The 20,595-nt window shown below is 40.8% G+C and overlaps 1 protein-coding gene across 4 annotated transcripts in view; it reads right to left on the bottom strand.

The window, feature by feature from the left end:
- MAMDC2 (MAM domain containing 2) overlaps positions 1–20,595 on the bottom strand; it is a 168,583-nt gene that overhangs the window by 84,295 nt on the left and 63,693 nt on the right. For all 4 annotated transcript variants that reach the window (XM_059924875.1, XM_059924874.1, XM_059924873.1 and 1 more), the window contains 2 exons: positions 3,529–3,800; positions 1,946–2,030 (listed from right to left, as the gene is read on the bottom strand). In XM_059924875.1, coding sequence (XP_059780858.1) covers positions 1,946–2,030; positions 3,529–3,800 — 357 coding nt within the window. The remainder of the gene's footprint in view (positions 1–1,945; positions 2,031–3,528; positions 3,801–20,595) is intronic.

Raw genomic sequence — 20,595 nt, 5'->3', positions numbered from 1 at the left:
TAGTCCCTTTAGTGAGTTTTCCTCAAATTGCTCAGGTTGAATGTACTCTGTTCCCACTTTCCTGCCAGGGTCCTGACTGATACAGTTATCAGTGTGCTTTTGCATTAACAAGCATTGAACATTTTTAAGATTTTCATTTTCAACTTTTCCACTACAGCATCCTCTAACCCATGCCCTAGAGTCGGTGCCAAAGGCTGCCGCAGAGTAAAAGAAAAAGCAAAATAGTCCTCAATGTGCCAGGCAGTTTTCTGAGCACTTTATACAAATTAAATTATCTAATCCTCAAAACAACCCTACAAGGTATGTGCTATTATTAACTTCATTTTACTGATGAGGAAACAAGGGAAGCAAAAAGAGTGCACAGAAAGAAAGGTAAGGTGAGAGTATGATCATACAGTTCAACAAGAAAAAATATCAGCGCTCCTTTTGTGTTTTAAACAAACTAGAAGCCATCAAGTGATTTGGAGAAAGGAAATTAACATTTTTGAGTGCCAAGCACTGTGACAATCACCTTCCCATCCCCGATCTTATTAGTCCCCACAACAATCCTACGAGGGAAATATTTTATCCCCATTTTGCCGGTAATGAAACAGAGGCTGAGGGGCGCAGTGCATTGACTAGGCCAGCAGGTGGCGCTCCACTAGGTATGTCCGACTCAAGTCTGTGGGGTGTTAAGATCCCCGCAGCCGCCACTAAGGAGCTCCAAGGAAGATACAGTCTTAACTCACTGTATCTTCAGAAATTGGTCGCAATCTAGGTCAGTTTTCTTTCAGAACTGCCCTTGACTCTCTTGCCTCTTTCCTTTCCACAGCCATTCAGCCTCCAAGTACTGTCAGTGCTGAAAAATCTCTCAAATCTACCACCTTTATCCCATTCCACTGCCAACCCCAATTTTAGACCCTCGTTATGTCCCCTCTGTAAGGTCACAGTCACTCCTAAGGGTTTTCCTATCTCTGACCTATTTTCCTTGTTTCCAACGCATTTTCCATGCGGCAGCCAGAGTCATCATCTGAAAACGCAGCTGCAGGCCCCTCCCCTGATGACTGACTTTTAACGCCTCCCAACCACATAATCCCGGAACCCAAGCTCCACAGCTGGGCTCCAGACTCTTCCTTAACAGGCTCCCTTAACAGTGCTGATTCTCACTTCAAACACTACCCAGCCTCTCGCCTTTGCCTGGACACACTCTGTGCTGTCCACCCACTATAGGGTCTGCCCAGAAAGAGCGCTTTCCTTCCTACCCTGCTCCTCCACCTGACTAAATTCTACTCCTTCTTGAAACTACGGCTCAAATGCATCTCCTGGATTCAGTCCTGTCCGATTTTCTCCCCTCCTCCCTACACCTCCACAGCACGGCTTGTCCTTCTCCAGCAGAATTTGTCATATACAGAAACAGCTTCAGTAGGAGGCAAATGGAAGGTGAGTGACCTCAGGACATAGAGTATGTCTGCTTTTGATGCCCTCTCAGAAGCTGGCACAGAAGAGGCACCTACCAACCCTGCTCAAGTGGAATCTAAGTGACAACTGTGATTATAAAGACAGAGCAATGGTGTGTAAGAGAGAAATGGAGGAAAGTGAGGAAAGAGGTAATACAGAGGTAACAGGATGCCTGCTTTCTGGCAAATGCTGCAAAAAGCTGAATTTGCAGCAAACTGGATATCATGTTTATTAGAATATGTTGAGCTTAAGGCAGCAACTCAGGTTACAGTCGCTGCATCTACTTTTCTTTCATCAACCCAGGCAGTCGAGGCAAACTCTAATGAGCCTTCCTCTGCTAAAGACAGAGAAACATCATACAACACTCAAGTGATGCAAAATTCAAAATGCACTACATGGTGTCGTTTATTAAATGCCCTGCCTTTCGGATGGATTCAATTCCCTCTGGCAACAGGAGATTTTAGAAAAAGATGCATGTTCTGATGCAGTGAAAAGGAAACCCACTTACCGATACAGTAGCCAGTTGTCATCTTGATTTCAAAGACTGCAATGCTGGCTGTATTTCCATGTCCTAGCACGCCTTCTATTAAAATCTGTACAACACATGGGGGAGAAGGGAGTTAGACTTCAAAACACCACGTGTCCTTTATCAGTATTTCAGCTACTTGTCAGGAGCTGTTCAGCGATTCAAGGCAAAACGAGATTGTTTGTCTCAGCTCATTGCTATTGGATACCAATCTCATGATGGACTTTACTGGAAGAAGGCGTGTGTGTGCATGTGTGTACACAAGCTCATACACATATTCTCAGAACTTTGAGGTGAGCAAGGTGTCCAATAAGAGCTCAGAGTCAGCTGGCTTCCATCGTAAATGCAGCCACCACCTTCTCCGGTGCTTGTGGTGGCACCAGCTGGCTGTAGATGGAGAGGAGAGCTTGTGTCCCTGGGGAAATCCATTCTGATACTAGCCAGGAACTGAAGGCAGAGGCCTCAGAGGGAAAAAAAAAAATCCCTTGCAGGAGGAGGTAGGAAATGCCATTTGACTAGTGGTGGGGGATTTCTGCATGAGGTGGAAGAGGCTCAAAACTCATCTTGTAGTTTCTATATTGCTGAAAATTTTACATAAAGAACAGAAAGAAGCATAACAACTTATGTGGCTGATTTCAAGCACTGTTCACAGTAGGTCCTGCTTCTGAAAATATTTGCTTCTCCTTATGTGATTTTAGTCCAATATTTTGCAGCTACGCTGGTAGATTTAGGGTGTGATATACTGTCCGGAGGACGCTGTGAAATAGGGAACTCAGACCTTCAATGCTCCTTCCCTTAATCCACCCTGCTGCCTGATGGGAGGGACCACAAGCAGACAGGGAAAGTAGGAGAATACTGTATTTCAAAGCTTGTTGAGGAAGAAGAGATATGGGATAGGGAATTGAAAAGGGGATTAGGAATGGAGAACGTTTTCTTGAAGGCTCCACTTTGTCCCCCATGACATGTTCTCACTAAATATCACACTTCATGGCCGAGTCCAGATTACATCTTCCTTCCCTGCTCCAATCCACATCCAACTTTATCTTACTTTCTCTACCTTATTTTCCCATTACTTCTGATGGAACAACTTCCATCTCTGAAAAGGAATCAGAACATGTCCTTTAAGTATCTTTCCTCTTTCAATGTATTTTTACTTTTTTATTATAGTTAATGTCTTGTTCAAAATTTATAGCAAACAAACCATTAGGAAGACAACATAAACACATACCACACATAACTTAGGAGGATGAAACAAAATGATAAGAAATGAGAATGCTCCCTAAAGTCCACTGGAAAATAAATTCCCATTGAAGAGGTTGGTTTGAGCCCCTTTTAGAGTCTTACAGAAATCCCACTTATATACACACAAAACAAATCTGGGAAGAAGCTCATTTAAGGAATAAACAAAATATTAATTTACACTACTGATATTTTTCTATGATGCAGCTCCCATAAAATGTCACATCCTAACACAGGAGATAACTAACTTCAATGGCAGAAGTTTTCATAAGATCTTAGAATAGCATAATGCCAAATAAGAAGCCCTGCACATAAATTCTACCTACCTTGAATTTCTTGGAACTGTTTTGCAAGTCCAAGCTGGCTATGAGCCAGCTGTCCGAAGGTTCCTTGGCTGACCAAAGCAAGCGATCAAAGTTTTCATCATCAAATCTCACATAGAGGTTCAGCCGGCTGGGCTCTGATGGAGACCCCAAAGACGTGGTTATCTGGTAGACCAATCGGAGGCAGCTCCATTCCTCAGCCTGTAGATCAGAACTCAGCAGCACGGCTTTCTCCCCCTGCTTGGCAAAGGAGGTGTCCACATAAATGTAATGGCCTGGAAAGAGGAAGGGACACAGAGAAGAGATCAATCTTCTGCTCACAACTCAGGAAAATACACAACTGTGGTCCAGTAAATCTGAGGGCAGATACTGCCTGCAGATGAATTTTGTGGGTCCGCTGAATGTTGCCTGAACATGGGGTCTCTGCTTCTGGTGAAAAATTAGAAGGTCCAGTAACACCGAGGCTACTTTCACATGACACATGACAATAACAATGCAGAGCTGAGTAGTGCTGCCTCTTCAGAGGTGGTATGTGGGCTCCATTTTGCCATAATCCCCACTACTCCCTGTAACCTTCTGACATTGAAGCCAAGTATCTGTTGCCTCTAATCACCTTATAACAGGCCCATTTAGCACATTGCATTCATCTTCCTGGTCCCCATAGGCATATGAGTTTGAGAACCTAGGCTAAGGGGCTTCAGAATCTGGAGGAGCAGCATTCCTCTGCTGGAGTCAGAATGCCTTGGTGGATCCCATCCCTTTCCATAGCTCCCCTCATCCCTAATGACTCAATCTGCATTTGACTTGCCTCATTATTGTAGATTAAATTGATTTGGTTACCTTAGATCTTAGAGCCTAGGCAGAAAAAGTTCATTGCAAGTTCATTAGGCATAAGACTCTCCTCCTCTAGACTCTTCCACAACCAAATCTCATAGTTCTGATAACTAAGTGAGAAAGTACATGCAAAACATGTAGGACAGGGCTTGGAAATCAGTAGACACACTGGGGCCAGCAATCATTATTTCCCTCTCCTCCCTTGTCCGCTTCCTCGCTCCCTCCTTCCTCCCCTTCCCTTCTGTCTTCACCTTCCCTTTTCTCCCATCCCTCTCCACTCCCTCCTCCTTTCCTTTCCCTCTCTTCACTCCTCCTCCCTCCTCCTGCCCCCTCTCCCCTCATCCTCCTAATATTGACAAGGGGTGCTCTGCTGGCTACAGCAGGCTGTAAAATAGCATTTCTATGACCAAAAAAAGGGGTTGGAACTGAGAATTCTCACTTGAGCCTTCCAAATCTAACTCTGGTCGTTGGCTTCCTTAACAGTGATCTGATCTGCCTGTGGGTCTTGGGGACCCTCTGCCTTTCTGACCTGCACCCTCATGCTTGCTCAGAGGTTCCCACATTCGTGGCCAGCATCTAATATGCAGTCTTCTGTCACGTGACCACCCACCCTACCCCTTGCATTTGGGGCTCCCCAACACTAAATTCTTACTGGAAAGGCCCTAAAAGGCCTCTTTGCTTGATGTTCTTCAGCCCCTCTTCCCACACTTGTTGCCCCAAATGCTGATCCCAGCCCCATCCTGTGGCAAGTGCAGACAGGCCAGTGGCAGCTCAGCTGATGATCACCCTCACAGTTAAGGCACAGTTAGGGCGTTGTCTTCAAGGAGCCTCACTTGCCTGTGGAAGCTTTCAAGATCAAGGTCTATCTCCAGCTGGCAGTCTTCTCAACATAGCAACCACCCACTGGGTGCAAATACAACTGCTTCTAGATGCCAACCCAGGCACCCTCTGTGGATAAACCTGGCCCTTGCGGTAATCACCAGCAACACCATTACCTCTTAGGTACAGCGAACACTCATTATGAACCAGGTGCTGCTCTAAGTGCTTCACATATACTTACTAGCTGTGGGGTTTGTTGGGTTTTGAAGCACTAACTAAGCTGGGGTTCTTGATGCCAACCCTTTTTTGAAACATAATGTTGCTTCACTGTGACATGAGGGAATGAATAAGCACCATCCTCCTTGTCCCACTCTGCTACTACCCCAAAAGAAGGGACTCTAAGCAGACTGGTAGTGGGGTGGGGTGGAGATGGGAATTGATGGAGATCCTGAGAGCACTTCAAACATTTTCTGAGGAAGTAGAGGGTTGGTACATGGGATATAAAAGAGGAAAGAAACAAAGAAAGTCTGTGCTGTGTCCTATGGATGTTTACATTGCATGCCAACTTGGTTGCCATACGAGGCCCACTTCTCCCTGGGACACTTGCCCAATTTCTCTCCCTCCTTCCTTTCCCCATTCTAGAAGGGACAAACTCACAGCAGAGGCTCTCAAACTTGAGCCCAGAGTCACCTGGAGGGCTTGTTCAAACCCAGATTGCTGGGCCCACTCCTAGAGTTTCCGATCCAGTAGGTCTGGGGTGATGCTGCACATCTAACAGACCGCATTTCTGAAAAGTTCCAGGTAATGCCGATGCTGCTGGTCTGTGGGTCACAATTTGAGAACCACTGATTTACACATCTGACAGAGAAATAGGACTCATTCTCAGGACACTTCTTATCTATCAAAGAAAGGTCAGGCATGTAAGTACTGATAACATGCAAAGGAGGGAGGAAATAGTTTTACTTGGAGGTAGAACTCAAACTTAAGTAAATGTGTGTTAGAGTAGGCTCAATGAGTACATCTACTGGTGATTATCTTGATTTTTCAGTGAATGCCATAAAAAATCTTTCTTGACATAATCTTTTATTATATCAGATTTTATTATAAGCATATGCTAATGCTCTTATGTTAAAAACCTTTGAGAGCACACAGTATATAAAATGTATTATTTTAAATACCATGATGTTATACAGTATGAAAGTTAATGCTATTTATTGAGTGATTTTGACATCTTGGCCATAAATATTGGCTGTTTCAAATTATTCAGATTTTGCATGCAAATTACAGACCTCAAAATCGCTCTTAGGTCATGCTGTATGGATATGCCTATTAGCTGCATTACAATCCATTCAAAGATTTATCCACCCAAGTGATTTTGCATCCACTCAGCAGAATAATGCATTTTCTTAGATCAAATAACTAGCTCAAGAGCTACCCACCTCCACTACTACTGCCAATCTCAAGACAGATTTTCTTAATTAATCACTACATTTTTTTTTTTTTGCTCAGCCTGGATATAGCCTCAGAATCTTTCTAAATACAGTGTTCCATGTAACCACTACCAATTAATCTGAACTGGCACCTAAGCTGGAACTATTTCTTATCCTTGCTTGTGGTCAGATTACATCTTGTGGTCACATTAGAGCCAAATTGAACTAGAAGGAATGTGGCACATTTTGAAGAGCTTTTAGAAAATTAAGAAAGAATGAGGAAGATACTGACATCAGGGATGGTGCCTTTCCCTGGACTGCCACTAATAAAATTGCTATTCTAGAAAAAATTGATAATGTTTTTGGTGAGTTGTTTTTTTCTCTTACTTTATTAAAAATAATCATTTCAATAAACAAATGGGACCTAATCAAACTTACAAGCTTTTGCACAGCAAAGGAAACCATAAACAAAATAAAAAGACAACCTACAGAATGGGAGAAAATATTTGCAAACAATGCGACTCACAAGGACTTAATTTCCAAAATATACAAACAACTCATACAACTCAATAACAACAAAAAACCCAAACAACCCAATCAAAAACTGGGCAGAAGACCTAAAAGGACATTTCTCCAAAGAAACATACAGATGGCCAGTAGGCACATGAAAAGATGTTCAACATCACTAATTATTAGAGAAAAGCAAATCAAAACTAAAATGAGGTACCACCTGACACGGATCAGAAAGTCTACAAATAGAGAGGAGCTTCAAGATGGCGGAAGAGTAAGATGTGGAGATCACCTTCCTCTCCACAAATATATCAGAAATACATCTACATGTGGAACAACTCTTACAGAACACCTGCTGAACGCTGGCAGAAGACCTCAGACCTCCCCAAAGGCAAGAAACTCCCCATGTACCTGGGTAGGGCAAAAGAAAAAAGAAATAACAGAGACAAAGAATAGGGACAGGACCTGCACCTCTGTGAGGGAGCCGTGAAGGAGGAAAGGTTTCCACACACTAGGAAGCCCCTTCGCGGGCGGAGACTGCGGGTGGCAGAGGGGGGAAGCTTTGGAGCCACGGAGGAGAGCGCAGCCACAGGGGTGCGGAGGGCAAAGCGCAGAGATTCCCGCGCAGAGGATCAGGGCTGACCAGCACTCACCAGCCCGAGAGGCTTGTCTGCTCCCCCGCCGGGGCGGGCGGGGCTGGGAGCGGAGGCTCGGGCTTCGGTCGGATCGCAGGGAGAGGACTGGGGTTGGCGGCGTGAACACAGCCTGAAGGGGGCTAGTGCGCTACAGCTAGCCGAGAGGGAGTCCGGGAAAAAGTCTGGAGCTGCCAAAGAGACAAGAGACTTTTTCTTCCCTCTTTGTTTCGCGGTGCGCAAGGAGAGGGGATTCAGAGCGCCGCTTAAACGAGCTCCAGAGACGGGCGCGAGCCGCAGCTATCAATGCGGACCCCAGAGACGGGCATTAGACGCTAAGGCTGCTGCTGCCGCCACCAAGAAGCCTGTGTGCAAGCACAGGTCACTATCCACACCACCCCTCCCAGGAGCCTGTGCAGCTCGCTACTGCCAGGGTCCCGTGATCCGGGGACAAATTCCCCGGGAGAACGCACGGCGCGCCTCAGGCTGCTGCAACATCACGCTGGCCTCTGCCGCTGCAGGCTCGCCCCGCATCCGTACCCCTCCCTCCCCCTGGCCTGAGTGAGCCAGAGCCCCCGAATCAGCTGCTCCTTTAACCCTGTCCTGTCTGAGCGAAGAACAGACGCCCTCAGTCAAGCTACATGCGGGGGGGGGGGGTGCAAATCCAAAGCTGAACCCCGGGAGCTGTGCGAACAAAGAAGAGAAAGGGAAATTTCTCCCAGCAGCCTCAGGAGCAGCGGATTAAATCTCCACAATCAACTTGATGTACCCTGCATCTGTGGAATACCTGAATAGACAACGAATCATCCCAAATTGAGGAGGTGGACTTTGGGAGCAACAATATATATATATTTTTCCATTTTTCTCTTTTTGTGAGTGTGTATGTGTATGCTTCTGTGTGTGATTTTGTATGTATAGCTTTGCTTTTACCATTTGTCCTAGGGTTCTATCTGTCCTTTTTTTTGTATAGTTTTTAGTATTATCATTGGTGGATTTGTTTTTTGGTTTGGTTGCTCTCTTCTTTCTTTCTTTTATTTTTTATTACTTAAAAATTTTTTTTAAATTATTATATTTTTTATTTTAATAACTTTATTTTATTTTACTTTATTTTATTTATTTTATATTATCTTCTTCTTTCTTTCTTTTGTTTCTCCCTTTTATTCTGAGCCATGTGGATGACAGGCTCATGGTGCTCCAGCCAGACATCAGGGCTGTGCCTCTGAGGTGGGATAGCCAAGTTCAGGACACTGGTCCACAAGAGACCTCCCAGCTCCACGTAATATCAAATGGCAGAAATCTCCCAGAGATCTCCATCTCAACACCAAGACCCAGCTCCACTCAACGACCAGCAAGCTACAGTGCTGGACACCCCATGCCAAACAACTAGCAAGACAGGAACACAACCCCATCCATTAGCAGACAGGCTGCCTAAAATCATAAGGCCACAGACAGCCCAAAACACACCACCAGACGTGGACCTGCCCACCAGAAAGACAAGATCCAGCCTCATCCACCAGAACACAGGCACCAGTCCCCTCCACTAGGAAGCCTCCAAAACCTACTGAACCAACATTAGCCACTGGGCGCAGACACCAAAAACAACGGGAACTATGAACCTGCAGCCTGCGAAAATAAGACCCCAAACACAGTAAGTTAAGCAAAATGGGAAGAGAGAGAAACACACAGCAGATGAAGGAGCAAAGTAAAAACCCACCAGACCTAACAAATGAAGAAGAAATAGGCACTCCACCTGAAAAAGAATTCAGAATAAAGATAGTAAACATGATCCAAAATCTTGCATATAGAATGGAGAAAATACAAGAAACGTTTAACAACGACCTAGAAGAACTAAAGAGCAAACAAACAGGGATGAACAACACAATAAATGAAATTAAAAATTCTCTAGAAGGGATCAATAGCAGAATAACTGAGGAAGAAGAACAGATACGTGACCTGGAAGATAAAATAGTGGAAATAACTACTGCAGAGCAGAATAAAGAAAAAAGAATGAAAAGAATTGAGGACAGTCTCAGAGACCTCTGGGACAACATTAAATGCAAAAATATTCGAATTATAGGGGTCCCAGAAGAAGAAGAGAAGAAGAAAGGGACTGAGAAAATATTTGAAGAGATTATAGTTGAAAACTTCCCTAATATGGGAAAGGAAATAGTTAATCAAGTCCAGGAAGCACAGAGAGTCGCATACAGGATAAATCCAAGGAGAAACATGCCAAGACACATATTAATCAAACTATCAAAAATTAAATACAAAGAAAAAATATTAAAAGCAGCAAGGGAAAAGCAACAAATAACACACAAGGGAATCCCCATAAGGTTAACAGCTGATCTTTCAGCAGAAACTCTGCAAGCCAGAAGGAAGTGGCAGGACATATTTAAAGTGATGAAGGAGAAAAACGTACAACCAAGATTACTCTACCCAGCAAGGATCTCATTCAGATTTGACAGAGAATTTAAAACCTTTACAGACAAGCAAAAGCTAAGAGAATTCAGCACCACCAAACCAGCTTTACAACAAATGCTAAAGGAACTTCTCTAGGCAGGAAACACAAGAGAAAGAAAAGACCTACAATAACAAACCCAAACAATTAAGAAAATGATAATAGGAACATACATACTGATAATTACCTTAAATGTAAATGGATTAAATGCTCCAACCAAAAGACACAGACTGGCTGAATGGATACAAAAACAACACCTGTATATATGCTGTCTACAAGAGACCCACTTCAGACCTAGGGACACATACAGACTGAAAGTGAGGGGATGGAAAAAGATATTCCATGCAAATGGAAATCAAAAGAAAGCTGGAGTAGCAATTCTCATATCAGACAAAATAGACTTTAAAACAAAGACTATTTATTACAAGAGACAAAGAAGGACATTACATAATGATCAAGGGATCAATCCAAGAAGAAGATATAACAATTGTAAATAATTATGCACCCAACATAGGAGCATCTCAATACATAAGGCAAATACTAACAGCCATAAAAGGGGAAATTGACAGTAACACAATCACAGTAGGGGACTTTAACACCCCACTTTCACCAATGGACAGATAATCCAAAATGAAAATAAATAAGGAAACACAAGCTTTAAATGACACATTAAACAAGATGGACTTAATTGATATTTAAAGGACATTCCATCCAAAAACAACAGAATACACTTTCTTCTCAAGTGCTCATGGTACATTCTCCAGGATAGATCATATCTTGGGTCACAAATCAAGCCTTGGTAAATTTAAGAAAACTGAAATCATATCAAGTGTCTTTTCCAACCACAGCGCTATGAGACTAGATATCAATTACAAGAAAAAATCTGTAAGAAATACAAACACATGGAAGCTAAACAATACACTACTTAATAACCAAGAGGTCACTGAAGAAATCAAAGAGGAAATCAAAAAATACCTAGAAACAAATGACAATGAAAACACGATGACCCAAAACCTATGGGATGCAGCAAAAGCAGTTCTAAGAGGGAAGTTTATAGCAATACAATCCTACCTTAAGAAACAAGAAATATCTCAAATAAACAACCTAATCTTACACCTAAAGCAATTAGAGAAAGAAGAACAAAAAACCCCAAAGTTAGCAGAAGGAAAAAAATCATAAAGATCGGATCAGAAATAAATGAAAAAGAAATGAAGGAAACGATAGCTAAGATCAATAAATCTAAAAGCTGGTTCTTTGAGAAGATAAACAAAATTGATAAACCATTAGCCAGACTCATCAAGAAAAAAAGGGAGAAGACTCAAATCAATAGAATTAGAAATGAAAAAGGAGAAGTAACAACTGACACTGCAGAAATACAAAGGATCATGAGAGATTACTACAAGCAACTCTATGCCAATAAAATGGACAACATGGAAGAAATGGACAAATTCTTAGAATTGCACAACCTTCTGAGACTGAACCAGGAAGAAACAGAAAGTATGAACAGACCAATCACAAGCACGGAAATTGAAACTGTGATTAAAAATCTTCCAACAAACAAAAGCCCAGGACCAGATGGCTTCACAGGCAAATTCTATCAAGCATTTAGAGAAGAGCTAACACCTATCCTTCTCAAACTCTTCCAAAATATAGCAGAGGGAGGAACACTCCCCAACTCATTCTACGAGGCCACCATCACCCTGATACCAAAACCAGACAAAGATGTCACAAAGAAAGAAAACTACAGGCCAATATCACTGATGAACATAGATGCAAAAATCCTCAACAAAATACTAGCAAACAGAATCCAACAACACATTAAAAGGATCATACACCATGATCAAGTGGGGTTTATCCCAGGAATGCAAGGATTCTTCAATATATGCAAATCAATCAATGTGATACACAATATTAACAAATTGAAGGAGAAAAACCATATGATCATCTCCATAGATGCAGAGAAAGCTTTTGACAAAATTCAACACCCATTTATGATAAAAACCCTCCAGAAAGTAGGCATAGAGGGAATTTTCCTCGACATAATAAAGGCCATATATGACAAACCCACAGCCAACATCGTCCTCAATGGTGAAAAACTGAAACCATTTCCACTAAGATCAGGAACAAGACAAGGTTGCCCACTCTCACCACTATTGTTCAACATAGTTTTGGAAGTTTTAGCCACAGCAATCAGAGAAGACAAAGAAATAAAAGGAATCCAGATTGGAAAAGAAGAAGTAAAGCTGTCACTGTTTGCGGATGACATGATGCTATACATAGCGAATCCTAAAGATGCCACCAGAAAACTACTAGAGCTAATCAGTGAATCTGGTAAAGTTGCAGGATACAAAATTAATGCACAGAAATCTCTTGCATTCCTATACACTAATGATGAAACATCTGAAAGTGAAATTAAGAAAACACTCCCATTTACCATTGCAACAAAAAGAATAAAATATCTAGGAATAAACTTACCTAAGGAGACAAAACACCTGTATGCAGAAAATTATAAGACATTGATGAAAGAAATTAAAGATGATACAAATAGATGGAGAGATATACCATGTTCTTGGATTGGAAGAATCAACATTGTGAAAATGACTCTAGTACCCAAAGCAATCTACAGATACAATGCAATCCCTATCAAACGACCACTGGCATTTTTCACAGAACAAGAGCTAAAAATTTCACAATTTGTATGGAAACACAAAAGACCCCGAATAGCCAAAGCAATCTTGAGAACGAAAAATGGAGCTGGAGGAATCAGGCTCCCTGACTTCAGACTATACTAAAAAGCTACAGAAATCAAGACGGTATGGTACTGGCACAAAAACAGAAATATAGATCAATGGAACAGGATAGAAAGCCCAGAGATAAATCCATGCACATATGGTCACCTTATCTTTGATAAAGGAGGCAAGAATATACAGTGGAGAAAAGACAGCCTCTTCAATAAGTGGTGCTGGGAAAACTGGACAGCTACATGTAAAAGAATGAAATTACAACACTCCCTAACACCATACACAAAAATAAACTTAAAATGGATTAAAGACCTAAATGTAAGGCCAGACACTATAAAACTCTTAGAAGAAAACACAGGCAGAACACTCTATGACATAAATCACAGCAAGATCCTTTCTGACCCACCTCCTAGAGAAATGGAAATAAAAACAAAAATAAACAAATGGGACCTAATGAATCTTAAATACCTACATAGACATTTCTTCAAAGAAGATATACAGATTGCCAACAAACTCATGAAAGAATGCTCAACATCATTAATCATTAGAGAAATGCAAATCAAAACTACAGTGAGATATCATCTCACACCAGTCAGAATGGCCATAATCAAAAAATGTACAAACAATAAATGCTGGAGAGGGTGTGGAGAAAAGGGAACCCTCTTGCACTGTTGGTGAGAAGGTAAATTGATATAGCCACTATGGAGAATAGTATGGAGGTTCCTTAAAAACTAAAAATAGAACTACCATACGACCCAGCAATCCCACTATTGGGCATATACCCTGAGAAAACCATAATTCAAAAAGAGTCATGTACCAAAATGTTCATTGCAGCTCTCTTTACAATAGCCAGGACATGGAAGCAACTTAAGTGTCCATCAACAGATGAATGGATAAAGAAGATGTGGCACACATATACAATGGAATATTACTCTGCCATAAAAAGAAACAAAATTGAGTTATTTGTAGTGAGGTGGATGGACCTAGAGTCTGTCATACAGAGTGAAGTAAGTCAGAAAGAGAAAAACAAATACCGTATGCTAACACACATATATAGAATAAAAAAAAAAAAGAAAAGTTCTGAAGAACCTAGGGGCAAGACGGGAATAAAGACACAGACCTACTAGAGAGTGGACTTGAGGATATGGTGAGGGGGAAGGGTAAGCTGGGACAAAGTGAGAGAGTGACATGGACATATATACACTACCAAACGTAAAATAGATAGCTAGTGGGAAGCAGCCGCATAGCACAGGGAGATCAGCTCGGTGCTTTGTGACCACCTAGAGGGGTGGGATAGGTAGGGTGGGAGGGAGGAAGATGCAAGAGGGAAGAGATATGGGGACATATGTATACATATAACTGATTCACTTTGTTATAAAGCAGAAACTATCACACCACTGTAAAGCAATTATACTCCAATAAAGATGTTAAAAAAGAAAAGTCTATAAATAAGTAATGCTGGAGAGGGTGTGGAGAAAAGGGAACCCTCCTGCATTGTTGGTGGGAATGTAAGTTGATGAAGCCACTATGGAAAACAATACGAAGGTTCCTCAAAAAACTAAAAATAGAATTACCATATGATCCAGCAATCCCACTCCTGGGCATATATATGGACAAAACTATAATTCAAAAAGATATATGCACCCCTGTGTTCATAGCAGCACTATTCACAATAGCCAAGACATGGAATCAAGCTAAATGTCCATTGATAGATGAGTGGATAAAGAAGATGTGGTATAAATATACAATGGAATACTACTCAGCCATAAGTAGCATGGCTACTTTACAGCAACATGGATGCAACTAGAGATTATCATACTAAGTGAAGTCAGACAGAGAAAGACAAATACCATATGGTATCACTTATACGTGGAATCTAAAATATGATACAAATGAACCTATCTATGAAACCGAAACAGATTCACAGACATAGAGAACAGACTTGTGGTTGTCAAGGGGGAGGGATCGACTGGGAGTCTGGGGTTAGCTGATACAAACTATTACCTATAGAATGGATAAACAACAAGGACCTACTGTATAGCACAGGGAACTATATTCAATATCCTGAGATAAACCATAATGGAAAAGAATATTTTAAAATGTGTATATATGTATAACAATCATTTTGTTGTTCAGCAGAAATTAACACAACATTGTAATCAACTATACTTCAATTAAAGAAAAAAAGAAAGAAAAAATTCATTTCACCACTTAGTGAGTTAATGAAGTTTCCTCTGTGTATGAAACATTTCATTTATTCCATCCTAATGAGATTGACAGCTGGAATTTAATCTTGGACATAATTTACATACAATAAAATTCACCCTTTTAATGCAATTCAGTGTTTTTTAGTATACTCACAAAGTTGTGCAACCATTACCACTATCTATTTTCAGAATCTTTTCATCCCCCCCAAAGGAAATTCCATACCCATTAATAGTCATTCCTCATTTTTCCCTCCCCCTAGCCTCTGGAAACCATGAATCTACTTTCTGTGTATATGGATTTACCTATTCTGGAAATTTCATATGAATGGAATTATATAATATGTGGTCTTTTGTGACTGACTTCTTTCACTTAGCACAATGTTTTTGAGGTTTATCATGTTGTAGCATATATCAAAATTTCATTCTTTTTTGAAGCTGAATAATATTCTATTTTATGGATATATCACTATTATTTATCCACTCATCAGCTGATGGACATTTGTGTTGTTTTTACTTTTGACTAATATTAACAATGCTAATATGAACATTTTTGTGCCACTTTTTATGTAGACATAAGTTTCAATTCCCTTAGGTATATGCTTAGGAGTGAAATTGTTAGGTCATGTGGTAACTCTACGTTTAACCCTTTGAGGAGCTGCCAAACTGTTTTCTGAAGTGGCAACACCATTTACCTGTCCACTAACAGTGTATGAGAGTTCAACTTGTCTACATGTTCACCAACACTTGTTACCGTCCATCTTTTAAAAAATTATTATAGCCATCCTAGTAGATGTGAAGTGGTATCTAATAGTGCTTTTGATTTGCATTTTTCTAATGGCTAATGATGTAGAATGTTTTTTCATGTGCTTATAGGCCATTTATATATCTTCTTTGGAGAAATGTCTATCTAAGTCCTTTGCTCATTTAAAAAAATTGGGTTATTTATCTTTTTATTGTTAAGTTATAAGAGATTCTACATAATCTGGATACTAGATTTTATCAGGCACATGATTTGCAAATATTTTTTCCCATTCTGTAGGTTGTCTTTTCGCTTTCTTAATGGTATTCTTTGAAGTACAGAAGTTTTTAATTTTGATGAAGTCCAATTTTCTATTTTTTCTTTGGTTGTGTGTACTTTTGGTGTCATAACTAGGAATTAATTGTTTAATTTAAGGTCATGAAGGTTTACACCTATGTTTTCCTCTAAGAGTTTATAGTTTTAGCTCTTACATTTAGGTCTTTGATATATTTTGAGTTAATTTTTGCCCATTAAATTGTCTTGACACTTTCGTTGAAAATCAATTGAGCATAGATATAAAGGTTTATTTCTGAACTGTTAATTCTAGTCCATTGATCTATGTCTATCCTTATGCCACTACCACACAGTCTTGCTTACTATAGCTTTGTAGTAACTTTGAAATTGAGAAGTGTGAGCCTTCTGACTTCATTCTTATTTTTCAAGACTGTTTTGACTACTCTGGGTCCCTTGCATTTCCATATGCACCTAAAGATCAGGATAGGATAGGGTAAGTTAGAATACCACAAAGTTCACTGTTCTTACTGATATTCAGTCGTTTTCCTTGAATAAATGCTCCCGAATATTGCAAGTCTTTGGCTAATTTCAAGTTCTTAAAAAGCTGACTTTGACAATTGTTGCCCGTGTTTTCTTTGCTTTTATGGGGAGAGGGTTTTCTGAAGTCCTTACTCTACCATTCCTGCAGACATCACTCCATTTCCCAACTTTTTAACCAGTAAGAATAGAAAACAATGCTTCAGAGATGTTAAACACAGACAAGAAAAAGGCAAAGGATGGCAGAAATCACATGTGGACTGGGTTGCTGACTATGACGCATGGGGCCAAGGGTCTGGGGGAGATTTACTAGCCACAGTGTTGGAAACATGACGACAGGAGGGGAGGGAAGGACCCTTTTCAAATACTGCTGCTTAGGTAATTTGAACTAATTTATGAGACAGTTATTGGAAATGATAAAATCTTTATAAGGGGTCAGAAAAGGGCTATAAACTTCCAAACAGATTTTTTTTTTTTAAGTCAGCAGTCAAAACCAATAATTAAACCATCCTGCCAGAATGGTCAGGCTCCACATGCCTCAGGGTCTGAACGTGTCTTCTAGTCACAAGCAGGCATCAGAAAACAACAGAAAAGGCTTTTCTGCTTCAGTGAAGGCAGACATAAAACCTGAGTCTTGAGGGCATCCTCAAATGCTACACATATCTGCACAGCTCGAGCTCAATGTATTAATGACTTCTATTAGCCAAGCCACAGTGTGATGGGACTAAATCCCAGGCCATCACTATGGTGGTATAGCCAGGGCATAAATCACGAGGGACTTCTCGGTATCCCTGCAATTCTTTTCGCTAATGAATGTACTGTCATTCAGGTGTGATAATCATGCCGGGGTGACCATATGGAGCAGTGGTTGCAAAGCATAACCTTGGCTTAAAACTTCATCGTGCATATGCTAAATGCATCATCAGTTTCTTTACCTGCAAAATGGGAATAATAAACAGTGGAGTCCTATTACATATACATTCAATATTTGAGAAATCACTCAGTATACTTAGAAAATGACAAACCAACTAAAGCACTCCAACCAGTGCAATACATACATATTTGTATGAAATAAGTTTTTCATACGAATAGCCACTAAATGAAATTTATTTTATGTATTTCAACACAAAAAGGAAAATCGGCTGTGTTGTACATAGAAATGGTATAATATATAGAAAACCATGTATGCTATACTCTATGTGTAATTTAAGGAACTTTCAAGGGTAATTTTGACGGTATCCAATTTTCACTTTTCATGCTGACTTTAGAATGTAAAGCTCAAGTGAGAAATGATTTCATATCTACAGAGTTGTGGAAACCTGATGAAAATGATATATATAAATATGCCTTGTAAAGTGTAATGTTAATCGTTAATTATTTCTCTTCTCATCATGGCAGCGGGGGTGGGGGGAGTCCTTTAGTTGTTCAACAGAAAGAAATTTATATTGTCTTCTTACTTTTTTTCCATTATGGTTCAGAGATGATATTTGTTCGGGTAACAGACCAGCAGCACATTCACAATGCTGACATGAGAACAGTCTTCATTCATTTCAACTTAGTTGACTCTGCTGTTGAAATCTACACCTTTGGCCTCTTGAGTACTAGGGCTCTCCTGGCTGCCCATCCTCAGCAGTTCCCATCCTCACAGCTAAGCCCTGTGGCTCTCACCCAGGATGAACCACCATCTGAAGTAGAATTCAATATATTTACCCCTGATATCGTTCTGGCTGAAACCTCGTGACCCAGGTCTGATAATGACGCCTACATCTCTGTTTGTTTAGCTCTCAGTGTCTCGCATGTCTAAGACAAGGACACTGCCTTCTTTTTGGCAGCTTCCTTCCCAGGGCTGAAGTCCAGTCCCTGAACTCAGGCAAGGATCTTCTCGCCAGATTTCCTGAATGCCCTACTGCCTGCCTGTCTGGATTGGGCCCTGTCTGTGGAAGCAGAGTGGTTAAAACTCTGTGGTTATCACTCCAGCCAGATGTTGGTTGAAATCCCAAACACACTACTTACAAATCATGTCACTTTCAGCCAGTCACTTATGCTATCTGAGACTCACTTTCTTCACAGGTAAAACGAGGATGCTAAAATACCGGCTTTGCAGAGTTTTAAAGAAGATTAAATAAGATTAGCTCCTGGCACAGTGCCCAAGGGCATGTGGTAAGCTCTTAATGAATGTTAGGTCTTATTTTTCCAAATATCTGATCAGCATGATTTTCCTGATGGCTAGCCCATCTCATCTTCTCATACCAGACCTCCCTGATATTAACTGCTACCAGTTCTGCCTGCTGCCCATTGTCTTGCCCTTCTGACACCGACTTCTGCCCACTGTATGGAAGATCCGTATGCAGCTGTATCCATTCTCCCTAGTGCCTGCTCTACTACTCTGGGCACATCTTTTTCTAGGTCCCAGCCCCTCCCGGACTGCCCTGTCCCACTGCCCAACTATATTTTCTGTTGACAGTCATCTTTAGGCTCCACCAGCTGATCAAAGCAGCCTGGACAATAACACATGTAAAGCATCTGGCAAATGCTCATAAAGTATTTTGCAAAGAACCAGTTTCCTTTCATGGAGAGAGGAGGCTTCCATGCAACTGCATCCTGAATTATGTATCAGCCATCAGCTTACATTTTGAAGGAGTCTTGCTTTCTTTGCACATCAAAGACTTTGCAAAAATTAAAAAGTATAGAAAATGCAATGGGTATAGGGTTCTCAAAAACAGTTGATTGTGTTATTAGAAAATAAATGGTATAGCATTCCCCAAATGTAAAAACTGTATTAAATATTTGTTAATCAATCAGATTGACAATTATTTATAAATGTACTGGTTACCTCTGGCAGAAGAATGTTCTGTTCTGAAAATATCTAAGAAAAATCACAAATGTCTCTGACTTACATAAACTATTCTCACCTTCTGTTTAAAGTTTCCAACTTTACTATTATCCTCTGTAGGTGTTTAGTAAATCACTATATGAGTATTATTTTGATCATATGAAAATGAAGACAGCTTTCAAGAATTCATCTCGGACTTCCCTGGTGGCGCAGTGGTTAAGAATCTGCCTGCCAATGCAGGGGACACGGGTTCGATCCCTGGTCTGGGAAGACCCTACATGCCACGTAGCAACTAAGCCCGTGCACCACAACTACTGAGCCTGTGCTCTAGAGGCCGTGAGCCACAACTACTGAAGCCCGCAGGCTCCACAACAAGAGAAGCCACTGCAATGAGAAGCCCGCGCACCGCAACAAAGAGCAGCCCCCGCTCGCCGCAACTAAAGAAAGCCCGCGTGCAGCAACGAAGACCCAACACAGCCAAAAATAAATAAATAAATAATTTTTTTAAAAAAGAATTCATCTCAAATCACCTGTTAAGAAACAAAGTTCAAAGGGAACTAGCATTCATTGCGCTGCAGGTACTAGATTCTCCACATACATTCTTCTCTCTTAATCCTGACGAATGATCCTATCAGGTGGGAATTACCACTTTACAAGGGAGGAAACAGAGCTTCACAAAGGCTAATTCAGCAGTCCAAGGTCACAGCTAGTAAATGAAGGTTTGGCTCCAAGTCCATGCATTTCCCCCTGCTCCATGCTGCTTCCAAATATTTCCCTGTATGTCTCTTTATTAATTTGCCTTTTCATGATTGTACTAATCTTCCTATGGCAGGAGAGCAAAGTCTTCCTCTTTTTCCTTACACGGGGATCCTGAAGGGATGGATGTTTTTATATGGTAGCCCGTATAGACTTTTCTACAAATGCTATTCCTGTCCATAACACAGTAAGCAGATGAACTTTTCTATCACATTGCCTCACATCTAAAAGGGTTGTAAATACACAGTTTTCTAAAATTAGGGTATGCCTTATAACTGAT

The sequence above is a fragment of the Balaenoptera ricei genome, chromosome 6 (assembly GCF_028023285.1).
Source record: "Balaenoptera ricei isolate mBalRic1 chromosome 6, mBalRic1.hap2, whole genome shotgun sequence".
In the NCBI taxonomy this organism is placed as follows: domain Eukaryota; kingdom Metazoa; phylum Chordata; class Mammalia; order Artiodactyla; family Balaenopteridae; genus Balaenoptera; species Balaenoptera ricei.
The sequence above is the reverse complement of the archived record's forward strand: the minus strand, read 5'-3'. Positions and strand labels throughout refer to the sequence as shown.